The 17172-nt window shown below is 41.6% G+C and overlaps 1 protein-coding gene across 1 annotated transcript in view; it reads left to right on the top strand.

The window, feature by feature from the left end:
- NUDT3 (nudix hydrolase 3) overlaps positions 1–17172 on the top strand; it is a 105443-nt gene that overhangs the window by 55500 nt on the left and 32771 nt on the right. Inside the window, exon 2 of the mRNA XM_055406639.2 lies at positions 7713–7823. Coding sequence (XP_055262614.1) covers positions 7713–7823 — 111 coding nt within the window. The remainder of the gene's footprint in view (positions 1–7712; positions 7824–17172) is intronic.

Genomic DNA, 17172 nt, shown 5'->3' with positions numbered 1-17172 from the left:
AAGATCATGGCATCTGGTCCCATCACTTCATGGCAAATAGATGGGAAGACAATGGAAACAGTGAGAGACTTTATGTTTTTGGATTCCAAAATCACTGCAGATGTTGACTGCAGCCATGAAATTAAAAGATGCTTGCTCCTTGGAAGAAAGGTTATGACCAACCTAGACTGCATATTAAAAAGCAGAAACATTACTTTGCTGACAAAGGTCCGTCTAGTCAATGCTGTGGTTTTTCCAGTAGTCATGTATGGATGTGAGAGTTGGACTATAAAGAAAGCTGAGCGCCAAAGAATTGCTTTTGAACTGTGGTGTTGGAGAAGACTCTTGAGAGTCCCTTGGACTGCAAGGAGATCCAACCAGTCCATCTTAAAGGAAATCAGTCTGATGTGAAGAGCTGACTCATTTGAAAAGACCCTGATGCTGGGAAAGATTGAAGGTGGGAGAAGAAGGGGGCAACAGAGGATGAGATGGTTGGATGGCATCACCAACTCAATGGACATGAGTTTGAGTAAGCTCTGGGAGTTGGTGATGGACAGGGAAGCCTGGTGTGCTGCAGTCCATGGGGTCGCAAAGAGTTGGATACGACTGAGCGGCTGAACTGAACTGAACCTAGAACAAATCTACCCCTGCTATGCTGTAGGCTGTGGGAATGGAAACTTAGCAGAGACCAAAGGGAGTGGACGATAGAGAGAGGGAATATGGATAGCTTCTCCAGCTAGAGCTGCCTGGTATTCGTCTCATCCTGGCTGGAAAAGACTGAGAAGGTTGTTTCTCAAATCTCTCTTTCCCTCTTTTTTAGCTCCAGTCCAACATTTATATGATTATCTTCTCAAATTGTCCATTAGGTGTCTCATTGAACCCTCAAATTCATGTTCAGAGGATTGTTTCCGTGTGGTTCCCTCCTCCACCCACCATTTCACATTCTCTAGGAGGGCAGCTCCCCCGCTGACCTGGCCCACGTCCTGTCAGTCACTGGCCCTGTGGACTCTTCCTTCTGTATTTCTGGAAATGTGTCACTTCCTTTCAACTCCCACTTTAATCCTCCTTCTTTCTCAGCTTGAATTAACTGCAGAAGTGATTTCTGTTACCAGGTTTGCCCATTTCCAGCCCAAGTCAGAGTGATCTTTCTAAAACCCAAATTAGGTATGTCATTTCCTTATTCTAACAGCCTCAGTGACTTACTCATTCAGTCAAACTGTTTATAATGAGACCCCTGCCTTTTTGTTCAACCTCTCTAACCTAATCTGTAATGCTCTCTGCATTCCTTTTTTAAAAGCAGTTGTTTGTTCCCTTAGTTCTGGTCCATTCTTTCATTTGCTCATCAAACATTTTTTGGCCGCCTGTATATATGGGTCAGGGGCTGTACTTGAGGATTGGGTGTGAGGCAATCAACTGCACCGGTCCTTAGACCTTTCACTGACCTTTCATACCATTAATCAGGATAGACTAGATTATGTTGCCTATCAGCCATGGGCTTTCAAAGGCTCTGTTCCACACAGGAACTCTCTTCTGTTCAAGGGGTTCAAGCTTGTATCTATACCAACTGGAACTCACCATGTTCTTGGACACTATGACAGAGGAGGAGAGAGACTGCATTGGCTTCTCCCTGTCTCAGCCCAAAAGTGACACATGTCTCTTCTGCTCATATTTCATTATGCAAAACTAGTCAAATGGTCCCACCTAACAGCAAAAGGAGGCTGGATACTCTAGGCAAGAGCATGAAATATTTACTGAGCATTATGGTGTGTAGTCACTGAAATATAATCAGTCACCTGGCGTCTTGTTGACCTTTAAATTTCTCAACAGCTGGGGCTGTATCTGCCTTGCTTTGTATCCTAAGCACAGGGCCATATGGTAGGCTTCTGGTGGTTTTTGTTGTTGAATGAGTGTCCTTTTTTTTCCAGATTTTCTTATTTTACTTTTGGTTCTGCTGGGTCTTGGTTGCTGCACAAGTTTTTCTCTAGTTGCTGTGTGTGGGCTTCTCGTTGTAGCTCTTATTGTGGAGCAGGGGGTCTGGGGCTACAGCAGTTGTGGCTCCTGGGCTCTTGAGCACAGCCTCAGTAGTTGTGGTACTGGGCTTAGATGCTCCGTGGGATCTTTCCAGATTGCGATTGATCCCGTGTCTCCTGTGTTGGCAGGTGGATCCTTTACCACCGAGCCACCAGGGAAGCCCCACGTGTCCTTCTTTAACTTGAATTCAACTCAAATCACTTCCTTTAGGAAACTTGCCCTTACCACCCCCTACCACCTCCCTGCAACCTGACTTTTCAGTGTGATTGTGATTTTCTCTGCATACCTCAACCAAAGCACTCCTCTCACTGTATTATATTCTTTTGGAAATTTGTATAAGCAATTTAAAACTTAAGAAATAAAACATTACTGTTTTAGTTGCAGCCCTTTTATGTAAATCTCTCCAGATTAGGTTTGTCATTCCCACTTGTCCCTAATCAACATAGTGATTTTTTTTCTGTGTCCTTGAGGATACTAAGTTGTCATGGATCCAAGAATTCATATATGGGTGGGTGTGTTCTGTGCATTTGTTTATCCATTTCTGCCTGAATATCACTTGTCTCGATGCAGAGATCTTCACAAAAGGTCTGGTACTTGGTTGGCCAGTTCCCCACTTTGATCTGCCTCAGAATTGCAGAGGTTCTAATCTGCATCTCCAGTTCCTGGCTCCTTACAGTGCTTAATGAATATTTGTTGAATAAATGACGATTTTTTTTCCTTAGAGTGTCATTTTCAGAATCTTTTAGGAGCTTTGCCATTTAATTTCTTTTTAGATAATTTGTATTTAAAAGTCAGGCTTCAGAATAAGAATTTACTGAGCAAAACACCACTTACTGTAAGGCAGAAAGAAGTAAAGTCTCTGGTGAAAATAAAGAATATTTTGTTTTCAGTTTTTGCAATAAATTTTCAATGGGTTGTCAAGGAAACTTTCTGAGGAGAAGAACTATTCGCTGGTAATAGGGTTTGCTTTGAAGTATGACTACAAAGTAATGCGGCTGGCGTTCTCCAGCCTCAGTGTTGTATGTAGTCTTACCTCATAGAGTCGTGCTTTGAATGTAAAAAGCAATCACACTGGCTAGATTTACTAGCTAATATTTCACATTGATTGATATTTAGAAATTAAATTATACTCTGTGGTACAGTTTCTTTTTCATTGCTTTAATTTTGAAATGTCCCTATAAAGTTCTTCCATTTCGACTGAAACCTAATTGGATGGCCCTACTCAGGCTTTGAAGCAAATGATTAGGTTTAGAATGGCTGGTAAACACTGCCAAGAAGTGGGAGAACTGCAGGAAGAAAGACTACATGTTGTTATTTATATACCAAATCAGTGAAGGATTAACCCATTTTTCTACTTTTCCTTCTGGAATCTCCCTTGCAGATTAAATAGATATGACATTATCTAAAGAGTCTTTGGAGGACTTTTTTTTTTTTTAACTTTTGGCTTGAATTAATAAATGTGTTTATATTTGGGTCTTTTTTTTAAATCAGAAATTTTTCTAAATGTATGATTGGCCACAGTTTTTGAGGAGAACGGGTATGGCAGTGATCCCCTTTTTCTTTTATGGGAATCATTTGATATAATAATGAAACTAAGGATAGCCTTCTGGAAGGCCACTCCTCTGGAGTGTAGACTCTGAACAAGATAGTGGTGGCACTATTTAAGCTTTTAAAAAGTTGCTGTGATTTGCATCCACCAGTCTCCTTTCTGTGTATTTACCTATTCTGCATATTTTATGTAAATGGAATTATACATAATGTGACTTTTTTTGAGTTTGGCTTTCACTTAACTGTAATGTTGTCAAGGTTCATCAACTGTGTAACATTATCAGAATGTTATTCCTCTTTATGACTGAAAACATAATCCTTTTATGTACATGCCACATTTTGTTTATCCACTCATGCATTGATGGACATTTGAGTTATTTCTACTGTTTGGTTATTATGAATAATACTGCCATGAGCATTTGTGTCTGAGAGAGTACCTGTTTTCAGTTCTTTGTGGTATGGTATATACCTGGGAGCGAGATTGCTAAATCAGATGGTAATTTCATGTTTAACTTTTGGAGGAACCACCTGTTTTCTGCGGTACCTAAACTGTTCCATTCCTACCAGCAGTGTATGAAGATTCCATTTTCTCTGCATCCTTGTCAGTACTTGTTATTTTAAAAATTATAACCATTCTAGTAGGTGTAAAGTGGTATCTCATGATGAGTTTACTTTGCACTTCTCTAGTGACTAATGATGTAGATCACATCTTTTCACGTGCTTGTTGGCTCTTTGTATATCTTCTTTGGAGAAATGCTGTTGGTCATTTTTCCCTTGAGTTGTAAGAGTTGCTTATATATTTTGGATACCGGACCCTTATCAGATAATTTCCAAGAATTTTCTTCCATTCTGTAGGTCATCTTTTCACATTCTTGATAATGTCCTTTGATGCACAGAAGATTGTAATTTTGATGACGTCCAGCTCATCCATTTTTTGTTTTGTATCTCAGGTTTTTGTTGTCATGTCTTAAGAATTTGGCCTGTCTTAGCAAGTCCAGGATCATTAGCTTTACCCCTGTTTATAGATTTAGCTCTTAGGTTTAGGGTGTTGGTCCATTTGGAGTTAATTTTTGTATATAATGTGAAGTAAGAGTCCAGCGAGGACACTTATTTAAAAGCATAATTTCATGAAACTGCCACATTGTACTTCCTTCCTTCCTGCTTCCGTCCTCCTGTCCCCCCCATCCTCCTGTACTACCGTTCTTCTTATTTTGGCCATGCTGCAAGGCTTGCAGAATCTTTGTTACCTGACCAGGGATTGAACCTGAGCCCTAACCACTGGCCACCAGGGAATTCCCTCACGTTGTACTTTCAACATCCCTTGATTAAACATACATACACACCAACCAAGAACTATTACGGATTTTCTTTTCTTTTTTCTTTTTCTTTTGGCTGTTCCTTGTGGCTCTTGGGATCTTAATTCCCCAACTAGGAATCGAACCTGTGCCCCTAGCAGTTGTAGTGAAGAGTCTTAACCACGAGACTGCCAGAGAAATCCCAATTTTATATTATTTTAAGTTATTCAGTGTTGTATTAATCAAAGCAGAGTTTATATACATTAAAAGAAATAATGCTTGTAAATTTAAGACAGTATATTCTCAGTCCATGGGCTGTATGCTGCTGCTGCTGCTAAGTCACTTCAGTCATGTCCGACTCTGTGTGACCCCATAGACGGAAGCCCAGCAGGCTCCCCCGTCCCTGGGATTCTCCAGGCAAGAACACTGGAGTGGGTTGCCATGTCCTTCTGCAATGTGTGAAAATGAAAAGGGAAAGTGAAGTCGCTCAGTCGTGTCCAACCCTTAGTGACCCCACGGACTGCAGCCTACCAGGCTCCTCCATCCATGGGATTTTCTAGGCAAGAGTACTGGAGTGGCTTGCCATTCCATGGGCTGTATAGTGGTGACTATATACGGATTCATGGATTTCCCTCTTATAGTTTGTGATCCCCTCTCAGTCTGCAGATCACAGATTTTGTAGAACAGCATCAGGAGAAAGGGATTAAAGATAAAGAACAAGGTAGTTTCCAAGGGCTAATGGTTGCAGAGAGCTTAAATGGGAGAGAGGAAATGACTGAAGGAAAGTTAACTGGCAGTCAGCCTCTGGACCCATGAGGGCCACAGAGGAAGGAGTGGTTTCTTTCAGGCAACAAAGGTGACTGCAGAGTAGAAGTTAAGTGCTGGGGCATGGAAGGGCAGATAGAGAATATGGTTTGGAATAGGGCCTGAGGCTCAGAAGACATCACCAGAAAGTGATTGTTTAGGGAGCAGTTGAGGATTCCTTTAGTTCTGGAAATAATGCCAACCCAACTCCATCTCCAAATGAAGAGTAAAGCTAACTTTGTTTAACATCTGTCCTAGAGAGGGTTAAGGAAAAGGAACTAGGGAAGTTCTAGATTTTATTTTAACCACGACTAGAATTCTGCTTAAGTTTGAATTAGTAACCTATGTTCTATATCAGTATTTTGTGTTTGTTTGGTTTCTTTTCACTTATTTTTTTAATTGAAATATAGTTGATTTACAGTGTTGTGTTAGTTTCTGCTGTACAGCAGTGACTCAGTTATACATATGTATGTTCTTTTCCGTTATGGTTTATCACGGGGTATTGAATATAGTTTCCTGTGCTCTACAGAAGGACCTTGTTAATCCACCGTATGTGTAATAGTTTGCATTTGCTAATCCCAAACTCCTAATCCTTCCCTCTAACACTGACGGCCCCCCCACCCTCTCCCACCCTCCCACAAGCACAAGTCTGTTTTCTACGTCTGTGAGTCTGTTTCTGATGGGTTCGTTTTTGTCATATTTTAGATTCCACATACAAGTGATATGGTATTTGTCTTCCTCTTTTTGACTTCACTTAGTATGATAATCTTTGGGCCCATCCATGTCACACAAATGACATTATTTCATTCTTTTTTAGGACCGAATAATATTCCACTGTATGCATGTATATGTATACACACATGCACACACACCCTGCATCTTCTTTATCCATTCATTTGTTGATGGACGTTTAGGTTGTTTCCATGTCTTGGCTAACGTGAGTAATGCTGCTGTGAACATAGGGGTGAATGTATCTTTTCGAAGTAGTTTTGTCAATATGCCAAGAGTGGGATTGCTGGATTATCATATGGCAACACTACCTTTAGTTTTTTAAGGAGCCTCCATGCTGTTTTCCCTAGTGGCTGCCCTAATTTACATTCCCACCAGTCGTGTAGGAGAGTTCCCTTTTCTCCACATCCTCTTCAGCGTTTATTTATTTATTTATTATTAAAAATGTTTCCGGTTGCGCTCGGTCCTTGTTGCTGCATACAGTCTCTTCTCTAGTTGCAGAGTGCGGGGCTCCTCTCTGTGTGTGGTGTGCAGACTTCTCGTTGCAGTGACTTCTGGTGCGGGGCACGTGCTCTAGAGCACAAGGGCTTCAGTAGTTGTGGCCGCATGGGCTTAGTTGCTCCTTGGCATGTGGGATCTTCCCAGATTGGGGATCAAACCCAGGTCTCTTTACCACTGAGCCAGCAAGGAAGCCCTGTTTGTAGACTTTTTAGTGATGGCCATTAAGTGTCATTTCTTGATAAAAAGTTTCCTAGTAAAAAGAATTCCAGTTTTACCTCAGCTGAAAGCATGACAGCAAGAAATCTTCCTAGTCATCATGTTGGTGAGAGAATCAGGTTCTCAGTGCACGCTTAGAGCTTTGGGTTATGTGTAGTGTCAGCCTGTGGCCGTCAGATGGAGCGGGAACTGGAAACACAGGAGTGAGAACCTTGGAGGGAAAGTTGGGACTGTAGGGCCAGGGCCAGCTCTTCACAGTGCTCACAAGCTCATCAGTGCATCGGTGGCAGTCTCTGTATTGTTTGAGTGTTTATGTGAGTTGCATGTTCAAAGGGCTAAAGAGAAAGGAACAAAGGAAAGGATCGACAGGACAAGTGACTGAGAATCTGAGGGGTACACCTAATGGCCACTGGCTCAGATGCCCTTCTGCTATTACTAGACAGATTGTCTGCTTTTTCAAACAGAAATGGAAGCTACCTTAAAGTGATTTGGAGAGGTATCAACAAAGAATGGGTCCTAGGTACTTTTATTTGTGTGGCATTTAAACTCTGAATTTGTATGAGTGTGGCTTTTTGAGTTTTAACGGCCCGCGTGACCTCTGACTTTCAGGTGCTACTTGTGAGCAGCAGTCGTCATCCAGACCGGTGGATCGTCCCTGGAGGGGGCATGGAGCCCGAGGAGGAGCCGGGCGTGGCCGCAGTCCGCGAAGTCTGTGAGGAGGTACGCGCTGAGAACGGTGTGGCTGCCCCATGCATCCGTCACAGCCCTGTGGTTCTTTACTTTATCACCACTCACTGCGTGAACAGACTCGGCACAGAGAGAAGGCACTTAACACTCACCACATGCCTCCTTGATCAGAGAGGTGATGAGGTTGTGACATGGTAGTATTTACCAAGCTCTCTCTGCAAGGGGTGATCATAGTAGTGACTGTGTGCAGTTATACCAGACAGTTCTTTCTGATGGCCCTTGGATCTCTGCCTGCTCTACCTCTGTTACCTGTGGCAGAAGATTGAGAATCAGATAGTACATCAGCCCTAAGAAATAAGAGAAGTAGGCAGTATTGATATAAGCAACTTATTCTCATTAACGTTTGCTTGAGGCGAAGGTAGAGTTTGTTCTCCTTTGCTCTTTGGATCCTGGCAGTAGAGCAGTGGCTCAAGCAGAAGTTTAGTTTGCTAGAAGCTGTTAAAGGTACAACTTGAGAGACAGTAGTATCTTGTTTTTTATTTGCTCACGTGATACTCACCATATATGTTTTGAGTTCTTGGGCCATGCCCAGTGTATCTTACTGGATACTCTAGAGTTAACAGTCAGAAGTCAGATCTTGGTGCTCTTACTTCAGGGGCTTATAGTTTTGTTGGTGAAACTGAGAAACAAATTGCAGTTCTAAACCAGGAGGAAGGAACTAATGTTTCTACATAGCCTCTTGTGGCAACACCACACTCTGCTCTGCTTATGTTATCTCGTCTAGGAGTCCTGACTCAGTAATGTAATGTACCAGCCCCATTTACTTGCCTTGGCCACATCGTGCTTTTTATGGGTCCATTTCCTTGTTCCAGAAGGGACTTAAGACTGATTCTGAGAACATATAAAATACAGCTTAGAAAAGGTCTGAGTTCTGCATTTCTTTTGGGTCTAGCCGTTGCTGAAGTCTTCTTAGACTAATTTCACTTTAGAATACCCAAGGAATTCTTTCCTTGCTCTGAAGTCCTGCAGAGTTATGTTGGCTCATGACACTATTATTTTATCGTATATTTGAGTATCTATAACTATATTGTAACCTCTGAGGACTAAGGTTATGTTTCCTGTTTTAAATCCTCCCTTCTTGTGCCTAGTACACAGCTGGGTGAATAGAAAGTAATTAATACAAGCTTCTATGACAAATGGAACATAAAAATCCTGAAGAAATACCCCAGTTGGAAATTACCAGAGTTCTTTCTGGAGGATCTCAAAGGTTCGACTATTCAAATAAGTGTGGTAGGGCCAGCTGGTGGACCTAAGCTACATAGTTTTGATATCAATCCAGTTGGTTCCTGTGGGTTCCGAGGCACCCAAGGCAAAGGTGATGTTTGACAGAGTTATTGCAGCTCTATAGTCGGACACGACTGAGCGACTTCACTTTCACTTTTCACTTTCACACATTGGAGAAGGAAATGGCAACCCACTCCAGTGCTCTTGCCTGGAGAATCCCAGGGACAGGGGAGCCTGCTGGGCTTCCGTCTATGGGGTCACACAGAGTCGGACACGACTGAAGTGACTTAGCAGCAGCAGCAACAGCAGCATAGATTCATAGGTTGTTGGAAGACCTGAAGTAGACTGATGGTTCTAGAATAGAGAGGAAGGAAAAAATTCCGAGACCTTGGGCAAACCTTGCTACTTGGTTTTAGAAGATGTGGGGAGACAAGTTGACAGCTTTCCCTCTAGAGCACATTTGGATTTGGCAGTTCTCTCAGGAAAGGTGGTATCAGCGGCTGCTATGTTGGTTTTGTTTTTGAGCGCCACGGTTGAAATGCCCCCCTGGTTATACAAGTGCAGCTAAGGTGTAGAAAACTAGATGACTGCAAAAGGAAATGCAGTGAGGGAGCTGGGAAGGATACTCAGTTAACCTTTTGTTTCCTAGAAGTTGCCGGCCAGCCTTCAGTAGGTAAAGGAGGGAGAGAGCAGGGAATAGAGTTGGGTTGGGACGCTGGAAGGTAAACCGTGTAGCATGTAGCACAGGTAATTAAACTGTACTTTTCATGTGTTCATCACTTACCACCTCCTGTCTTGAAGGGACTCCCAAGCTCAAAATAAGTGTGTTAGTCGCTCAGTCGTGTCCGACTCCTTGCAGTTCCATGGACTGTAGCCCACCAGGCTCCTCTGTCCATGGAATTCTCTAGGCAAGAACACTGGAGTGGGTAGCTATTCCCTTCTCCAGTGGACCTTCCTGCCCCAGGGATTGAACCTGGTCTTCTGCATTGCAGGCAAATTCTTTACCATCTGAGCCACCAGGGAAGCCCATAAATAAAATAAAGTACCAAATAAATCAGATATTCGTACAAACAATATAAATTAGAGAAATGTGTCATTACAGAGGCAAACATTTCAGTGGCTTACATCAAAATAAAATGGAGGGGCTGACTTCCAATTCTATGTCTGCTAACAGAGAATAAAACTTGGAATCAGTGAGGATGTAGGTAGATGTTTTTAATTGTTCTTGAAGGGTAGTTTTGTAAGCAGAAATCACTATTCAGGGATTTAGTTTTCAAAATGTCATGACTTTGTAAAAGCAAACATGCAAAAACTTAGTTCTTTCCTAATGCTTATAAACCTGATTGCTGTATAATAAGCATAGGAGATTTTACTAGTCTTTTTTAAGGGGCCTTAGGATAATACCTAGGCCAGTTCATTGAAGACTTTCAGATGTTTCAGATTGCATTTATAAATTTAATTAACTGAATTACTTTTTAAAGAACTTAAGTTGTCTGACTTTAAAAAAATGAAAATGTTATGAGGCTCCTAATCAGTAAAGTCCTGTGAATGTCATGTATTAAACTTACAGCTAAGATGAGTCTTAAATAGTGCCACAGTGTAGAGGGCCCCAGCTTCTGGGATGTATGTAATACCTGATAATCTGAGGTGGAGCTGATGTAATAATGATAGAAATAAAGTGTATAATAAATGTAATTTTTTTAAATCATCCCAACCCACACCCTGCCCCCCACCCCCCCAATTCCCCTACTCCTGGTTCATGGAAAATTGTCTTCCATGAAAACAGTCCCTGATCCCAAAAAGGTTGGGGACCACTGCCATAGTGTACATAAATTTACTAAGATTTTCAACTTAAAATTACCAGTCAGAAATAAAGTATTCAGTTATACTTTCACAGTTGAGGTTACCATCAAATAAGCCAAATCATTTTAAACATTATAAAATCATAAAATATGTCTGGCCTCCTTCACCTTTCCTGTTAAATGAGGCCAGGACTCAGAGTGTCCTGAAAGGAAAAGCTGGTCCAGTTACTATAGCTCAGTTAGGACTGTCACTTCACTGGACTTCCCTGGTGGTTCAGTGGTTAAGACACTGCAGGGGACGTGGGTTTGATCCCTGGTCGGGAAACTAGGATTCCACATGCCACTCAGTGTGGACGAAAAACAGAAGGACTGAAATTAAACAGAGATGAATGGTCATCATGCAGTCCCCCTGGGTGGTGGTGGGTATTGAGTGAGCCTTCTGAAGTATCTGGCACACCAGGCTAATTTTGTGCCTCACCCTGAAGGTCCTCCTCCATGCGGTCTTTGTGATTCTGTCTTGTTCTCCCTGTGTTTCCATTGCCGTGTATTTCTAGCATCTTTTTTTTTTTTTGCCTCACCATGCGGCATGTTGGATCTTAGTTCCCTGACCAGGGATTGAACCTGTGCCCCTGCATTGGAAGACAGAATCTTAACCGCTGAACCACCGGGGAAGACCCTATCCAGCATCATCTTTATCATGTTTTATTCATATCACTTGTCTAGTTGTCTTCTGTGCTAGACTTTACATTCTGTGTAGCCAGATACTATTCCTTTTCAGTCACTGTTTAATCCCCAGCGCTTAACACATAACAAGTGCTTAAGAAAGGAAGTGCTACAGTTTTTGGGGTGACCACTAGAGCAGCCACATAAATGTGGTTGAGGTAGGCCCTTTTGGATTGCTAGGAGTAGACATATATCTACAGGTCCCTTGGTTAATTGAGAGACAAGCATATGACAGTATCACAGCCCCTGCCCAATCAGACTGTGCAGAGCTGGAAACTTAGGTCCTGATGCCCAGGCAGGCTTTCTCACAGAGCCTGGATGGACGGTGGGGACACAGGGCAGCTCTCGAGCCTGGTCACCATCCCTCTCTTGCACTGTGGAGGCACTGCCCTTCTGAGCTCTTCTCAGCCTTGGCTTCTGCTTACCACTTTTTGTTTGGTGCTTTTCCTGCCTTGTGTATCACTAACGTATCTGTGGACTCACTCTGTGTGTCTCACACTCAGCTTTCCTGAGAAGAGGACTTGATTGGTTACAATCTTCAGGCATAGTTGCCAGGTCACATCCATTTCTAGCCATTTGAAGATGTCTGACTTCTTATTCCTCTAACTGAGCTCAGAATGGCAAGGTCACATGCTTTAAAAGCATTGCAGCCTGTGCTTAACTACTGCCTGCAGCAACTGGACCAGCGGTTCTGTGTGTGTAATAAAAATACATTTATTAACACAGGGAAATATTTGCAGCAAATTCCCTAGTGATTAAAGTAGGTTATGAATCAGTGTTTATGATAGAAAAACGCTTAGTGAAGAATAAACATGTGTCTGCTTGTATAGAACAATAACATTGCAGGTGCCACGCTCTGTTTAAGCGTTTTGCATTTGTTGCCTCATTTTTCCACCATAACTGATGAGGTAGTAACTGGTATCATCTACATTTTATAGGTGAGAAAAAAGTGAGATTGAGTAATTTGTGCAAACTAACTGTGCCCAGCTAGATGTGCTCAACATCTAGTCTTAGCACCCATACTTGTAATGCCTTGAAAGAATGTCCACCAGATGTTCACAGTGGTTATCACTGGGTTAGCTCTTTGATTATCACGTTTTCTGTATTAAACATATATTTGTTCCTAAAAAAACTTTCCGAATAAACGTGAATATAATGAGGTCATTAAGTCAGTCTTAGGTATGGTAAAACTCAACCTGCTCTGAAATTTGGTTCTACCCAGCTTAAAATTTTTAGCATATTGCCTGAATCTCAGAAACAGATAAATCTGTAGCACTTGAATCATTACCAATCACCACATTTAAAGGACTGAACTCTTCCCTTTTGGAAACTTGCCTTCATTTTTCAGTTGTTTTTAAAGTCCTGCTAGAATGATCCCTTAAAGGGTTGGAAGGACGAGGCTTTCTCCCAGGGCTGGCCACGGGCCTTGGTCACAGTGCATCTCTAGCAGAGGCTTGTATGAGCCAGCCATGTGATGCTGTCTCTGGAATAAAAAGGAAAAGCAGTTCTTTGTGTGGTTTTCAGAGCTATTCTTTCTTGTTAATTCAATGGGAAAGGTAAAACTGCTGGCTGACAGGGAAGAAAGAGAACTGGATCTGAAACTGTTCTGTCTTCTGTGCAGCTGTTACATTTCCATCTCTTTCACCCATTGTCACCTCAGCCAAACCAAGAGTGTTATCACAAAGATACAGAACATCTGAAAACAGAAACGGGAAAATTATGTGCATAGCTGCAGCTGTATTTCTCAAGGGTGACAAAGATGGATACCCTTCTGCCTTTATAGAAATGTAGCCCACGATAATGGAGAGTGTGGTCAAATGCCAGTTCCTTCTGTCTGCTGCCTCATGTCTGGGCAAGGCCTGCATCCATCTCCATTTCTAGCATATAATCTATAAAATTTCTGTCGGTAGCCTGGTAATTAACCTTTGGCATAGACCTAGCTTTAAAAAAAACAAAAACCTGTTCTCCTACTTCCTCACCTGTGTCCTTATATCTCACTTCTCTTCTGTACCTTCAGGCTCTGACCATCTGTTGTTTTGCCACATAAACTCACCACCTTGGAAAATTCTTAGCGTGAGTGATGTCACTTTAAACTTTGTTGTACCTTGCTGCCCTTCTTCAGGTTTTTGTTTTTGTCTGTGCTGCCCATGCAGCTCGTGATATCTTAGTTCCCCAGTCAAGGATCGAACCCATACCTCCTGCACTGAATGTACGGTTTTAACCCCTGGATTGCTAGGATAGAATTCCCTCAAATTTTTGATACACTGTCTTATATAAACATTTCACAGCATATTTGATTTGATTCACCTTCATTTAAGATAGTTTTTTGAACATCTAGATGCCTTAATATGGTATCAAGGATCATGGTTGCAAAGCTGTTTCTTGATTATCTCAACCTTACTTAAGTCAACCTATCAAGAATTTATCATAATCCTTCTTGATCTCGTTTTATTTTCAGATAAAAACATGGAAAATGAAACAGTGAACTTTATTTTAAGAATCTATGTCTTATCCTAATTCCTGTACTGTGTGTTCCTTGTACTTGCAAAAAAAAGATTGTATGCCCTTATATATGTAACATAGCAACCAGAAGGCTCCCTATGGTATCTCAGAACTGTTTGATAGAGAAGCAGTATTTCATGTCTCTTGTTACATACAAGTAGAACATTTGAAAAGCCTGTGACTACTGGGGAAAAAGTGAAGGCTTTGTATGACTATGCTGTGTTTTCATCTCTACTTTCTGGCCCCAGCCTAAACAGTTGTGAATGGAAAGTGGGCATATGGTATCACAGAATCTATTAAGGAAATAAAATTAATTTTTAAAAAAAGTCAGGACTTTAACCATAAAATAGGTATCATAACATATTCAGAATATTTTCAGTCATTTTAGCATGGTAAATAAAACAGGGTAAAGGGATCTCTATCTCATAAGCCTGTAGGGAAGCAGACAGGTGGTTGACAGTGGGTGTAGCTCTGATAAAGGGGGGAGAGCCTACCTGAGGCCAGAGGCAGGTTCTCTCAGCCAGTAGTTTTCATGCGGCGATTAAGACCCAGTGACTCTGGTGTTTTAAGAGAAGCATGCAAACTGGATTCTTATGTGAGATCTCCTGATCTTTCATTGTAGACAACTAATTTTTAAAAATTGTTTTTAAAATGTTAATCAAATAATATATGCATAGTAGATTAAAACAACAGTAGTAGTACTAAACGGTCATAGTGGAAACAACCAAAAGACGTGTTCTTAATTAGGCATGTGATCTGTGTTACAGGTTTTCACTGTATTTTGAACTGCAAACTGGTTAGCCTCCAAACTTTTGGAAGAAGATAGTAATTTTTAGTCTCCTACATGATGAATGACCTGGAGAAGGAAATGGCAACCCACTCCACTAATCTTACCTGGAAAATCCCATGGACAGAGGAGCCTGACAGGCTACAGTCCATGGGGTCGCAAAAGAGTGGGACACAACCGAGTGACTAAGCAACAGGAACAACAGCATGATGAATGAAGGCAGATAAAGGTTTTAACCTTGAGAATATTGCATTGTTTAATAGAAGTGTCAACACGAGAAACTATATCCAGATGTAAGTTACTGTAAATCTCAAGAGCGATCACAGACCAACCCTGTTTATTTATTGAAAACCAGGCTTTATTTAGATAGCATTTTCTGAATTTCTGTTACTTAATTTTTAAGGAACTTAAAATCACATGAATATGAACTATTAATAATAATGTTCTGTGTGCTGTGCTTAGTCGCTCAGTTGTATCCGACTCTTTGCAACCCCATGGACTGTAGCCTGCCAGGCTCCTCTCTCCATGGGATTCTCCAGGCAAGAACACTGGAGTGGGTTGCCATGCCCTCCTCCAGGAAATCTTCCCAAACCAGAGATCAAACCCAGGTCTCCCACATTGCAAGCAGATTCTTTACCATCTGAGCCACCAGGGAAGCCCAAAAATACTGGCGTGGTTAACCTGTCTCTTCTCCAGGGGAACTTCCCAATAATAATGTACTCGTGTGACTGTGTATGTGCGCTAAGTCACCTCAGTCGTGTCTGACTCTTTGTGACCCTATAGACTCTAGCCCACCAGGCTCCTCTGTCCATGGGATTCTCCAGGCAAGAATACTGGAGTGGGTTGCCATGCCCTTCTCTAGTAGATGGCTATATGCACCTATAGATTTATCTTTAAAATTGATTTAAGGGAATTCCCTGGCAGTCCAGTGGTTCAGATTCCACAGTTCCACTGCAGAGGGCCACGGTTCAATCCCTGGTCTGGGAGCTAGGATCCCACAAGCTATATGGCCAAAAATAAATGTATAGATTAAAAAATAGCAAAAGATCTTTCTATATGTTTGAAACTTTTCAAAATAAAAAGTTGGGAAGAAAGTAGACATATATATGATTTGCCAACTATACTCAGAAGCTTCAGGAGGAAACTATGAAGTACAACAATACGATGGATGTCACTTTCCCCAAGAGAATATTTGTTTTTATAAGTATTACCATGTCTTTGTTTTTACTTTGTAAGAAGATAGTCATCTTTAGCTTCTTTGGTCAAAGCATTATAAAATGTAAGACTCATGTCTATTAATTGTATTACTTGTAAAGCATTGTATATAATTATCTTATTCTTATAATTTATTCTTCTCTAAGAATTTAGTGAGAAATGTGGTTCAGTGATAAAACATTTTAGGGAAGCCTTTGTTCATACGTATTTGTGTGTGGGAACATATTTATTCTGCCCTCCTGGAAAATCATACACACAAGAATATAGCGAAAGAAGTTAAGAGCTTTTCCTTAGAAAAAATCACTTAGAATATATAAAATGAACAGAGAAAACATACCATGTCTTAGATGGAAGCTGGGGTGAGGCCGTTTTATGTTAGAGGGCAGATTGAATCCCGCAGATCTCTGGCAAAGGCCCTCAAGTAAATCCGTATTGAATCTCCTGTTTCTGGCAGCTGAGAACTTAGAAAGGGCCTTTCCTCTCAGTTACAGTTCAGGGATGAAAGGAGACCTTGGCATAGACACCGCCTCCAGTGAAGGGCTTGGCTGAGGCAGCTGTGATAATCCCTCTGCTCAGTTTTTGCTCTGTGCTCACATGACCAGGAGTCAAATTCAGCTCTGGCCCCAGAGCAAGGAAGGCCTCTCTCTCCTTTCAGAGGAGGGCGCCTCTCTGCTACCAGGAGCTGCTGCTAAGTCATTTCAGTCGTGTCCGGCTCTGTGTGACCCCATAGACGGCAGCCCACCAGGCTCCCCCGTCCCTGGGATTCTCCAGGCAAGAACACTGGAGTGGGTTGCCATTTCCTTGGCTAAGAAATGGTAAATGGGTACTCCTAGGTTACTTCCATAATGATTTCTGTTGAGAATTTTTAGTGACTGTCAGTTTAGAGTTTGTAAAGCTATTTGATAGATACTCTTGACTTTATGAAAATTGATTCAATATTACATTTTTTTGTTAGTGACTGTGTTAGTTAAAATACACAGATGCTTTTGACTAGGAATTTCCATTAGAATGATTTGTAGACGTTTTAATCTTAAGAATAGAAACAGTATAAGCTGAACCGGACTCTTGT

Source organism: Moschus berezovskii, chromosome 23 (assembly GCF_049115385.1).
Source record: "Moschus berezovskii isolate FMDL1 chromosome 23, NW_MosBer_1.0, whole genome shotgun sequence".
NCBI classification, from domain to species: Eukaryota; Metazoa; Chordata; class Mammalia; order Artiodactyla; family Moschidae; genus Moschus; species Moschus berezovskii.
Note: the sequence above shows the minus strand (reverse complement) of the source record. Positions and strands in the feature narration are given on the sequence as shown.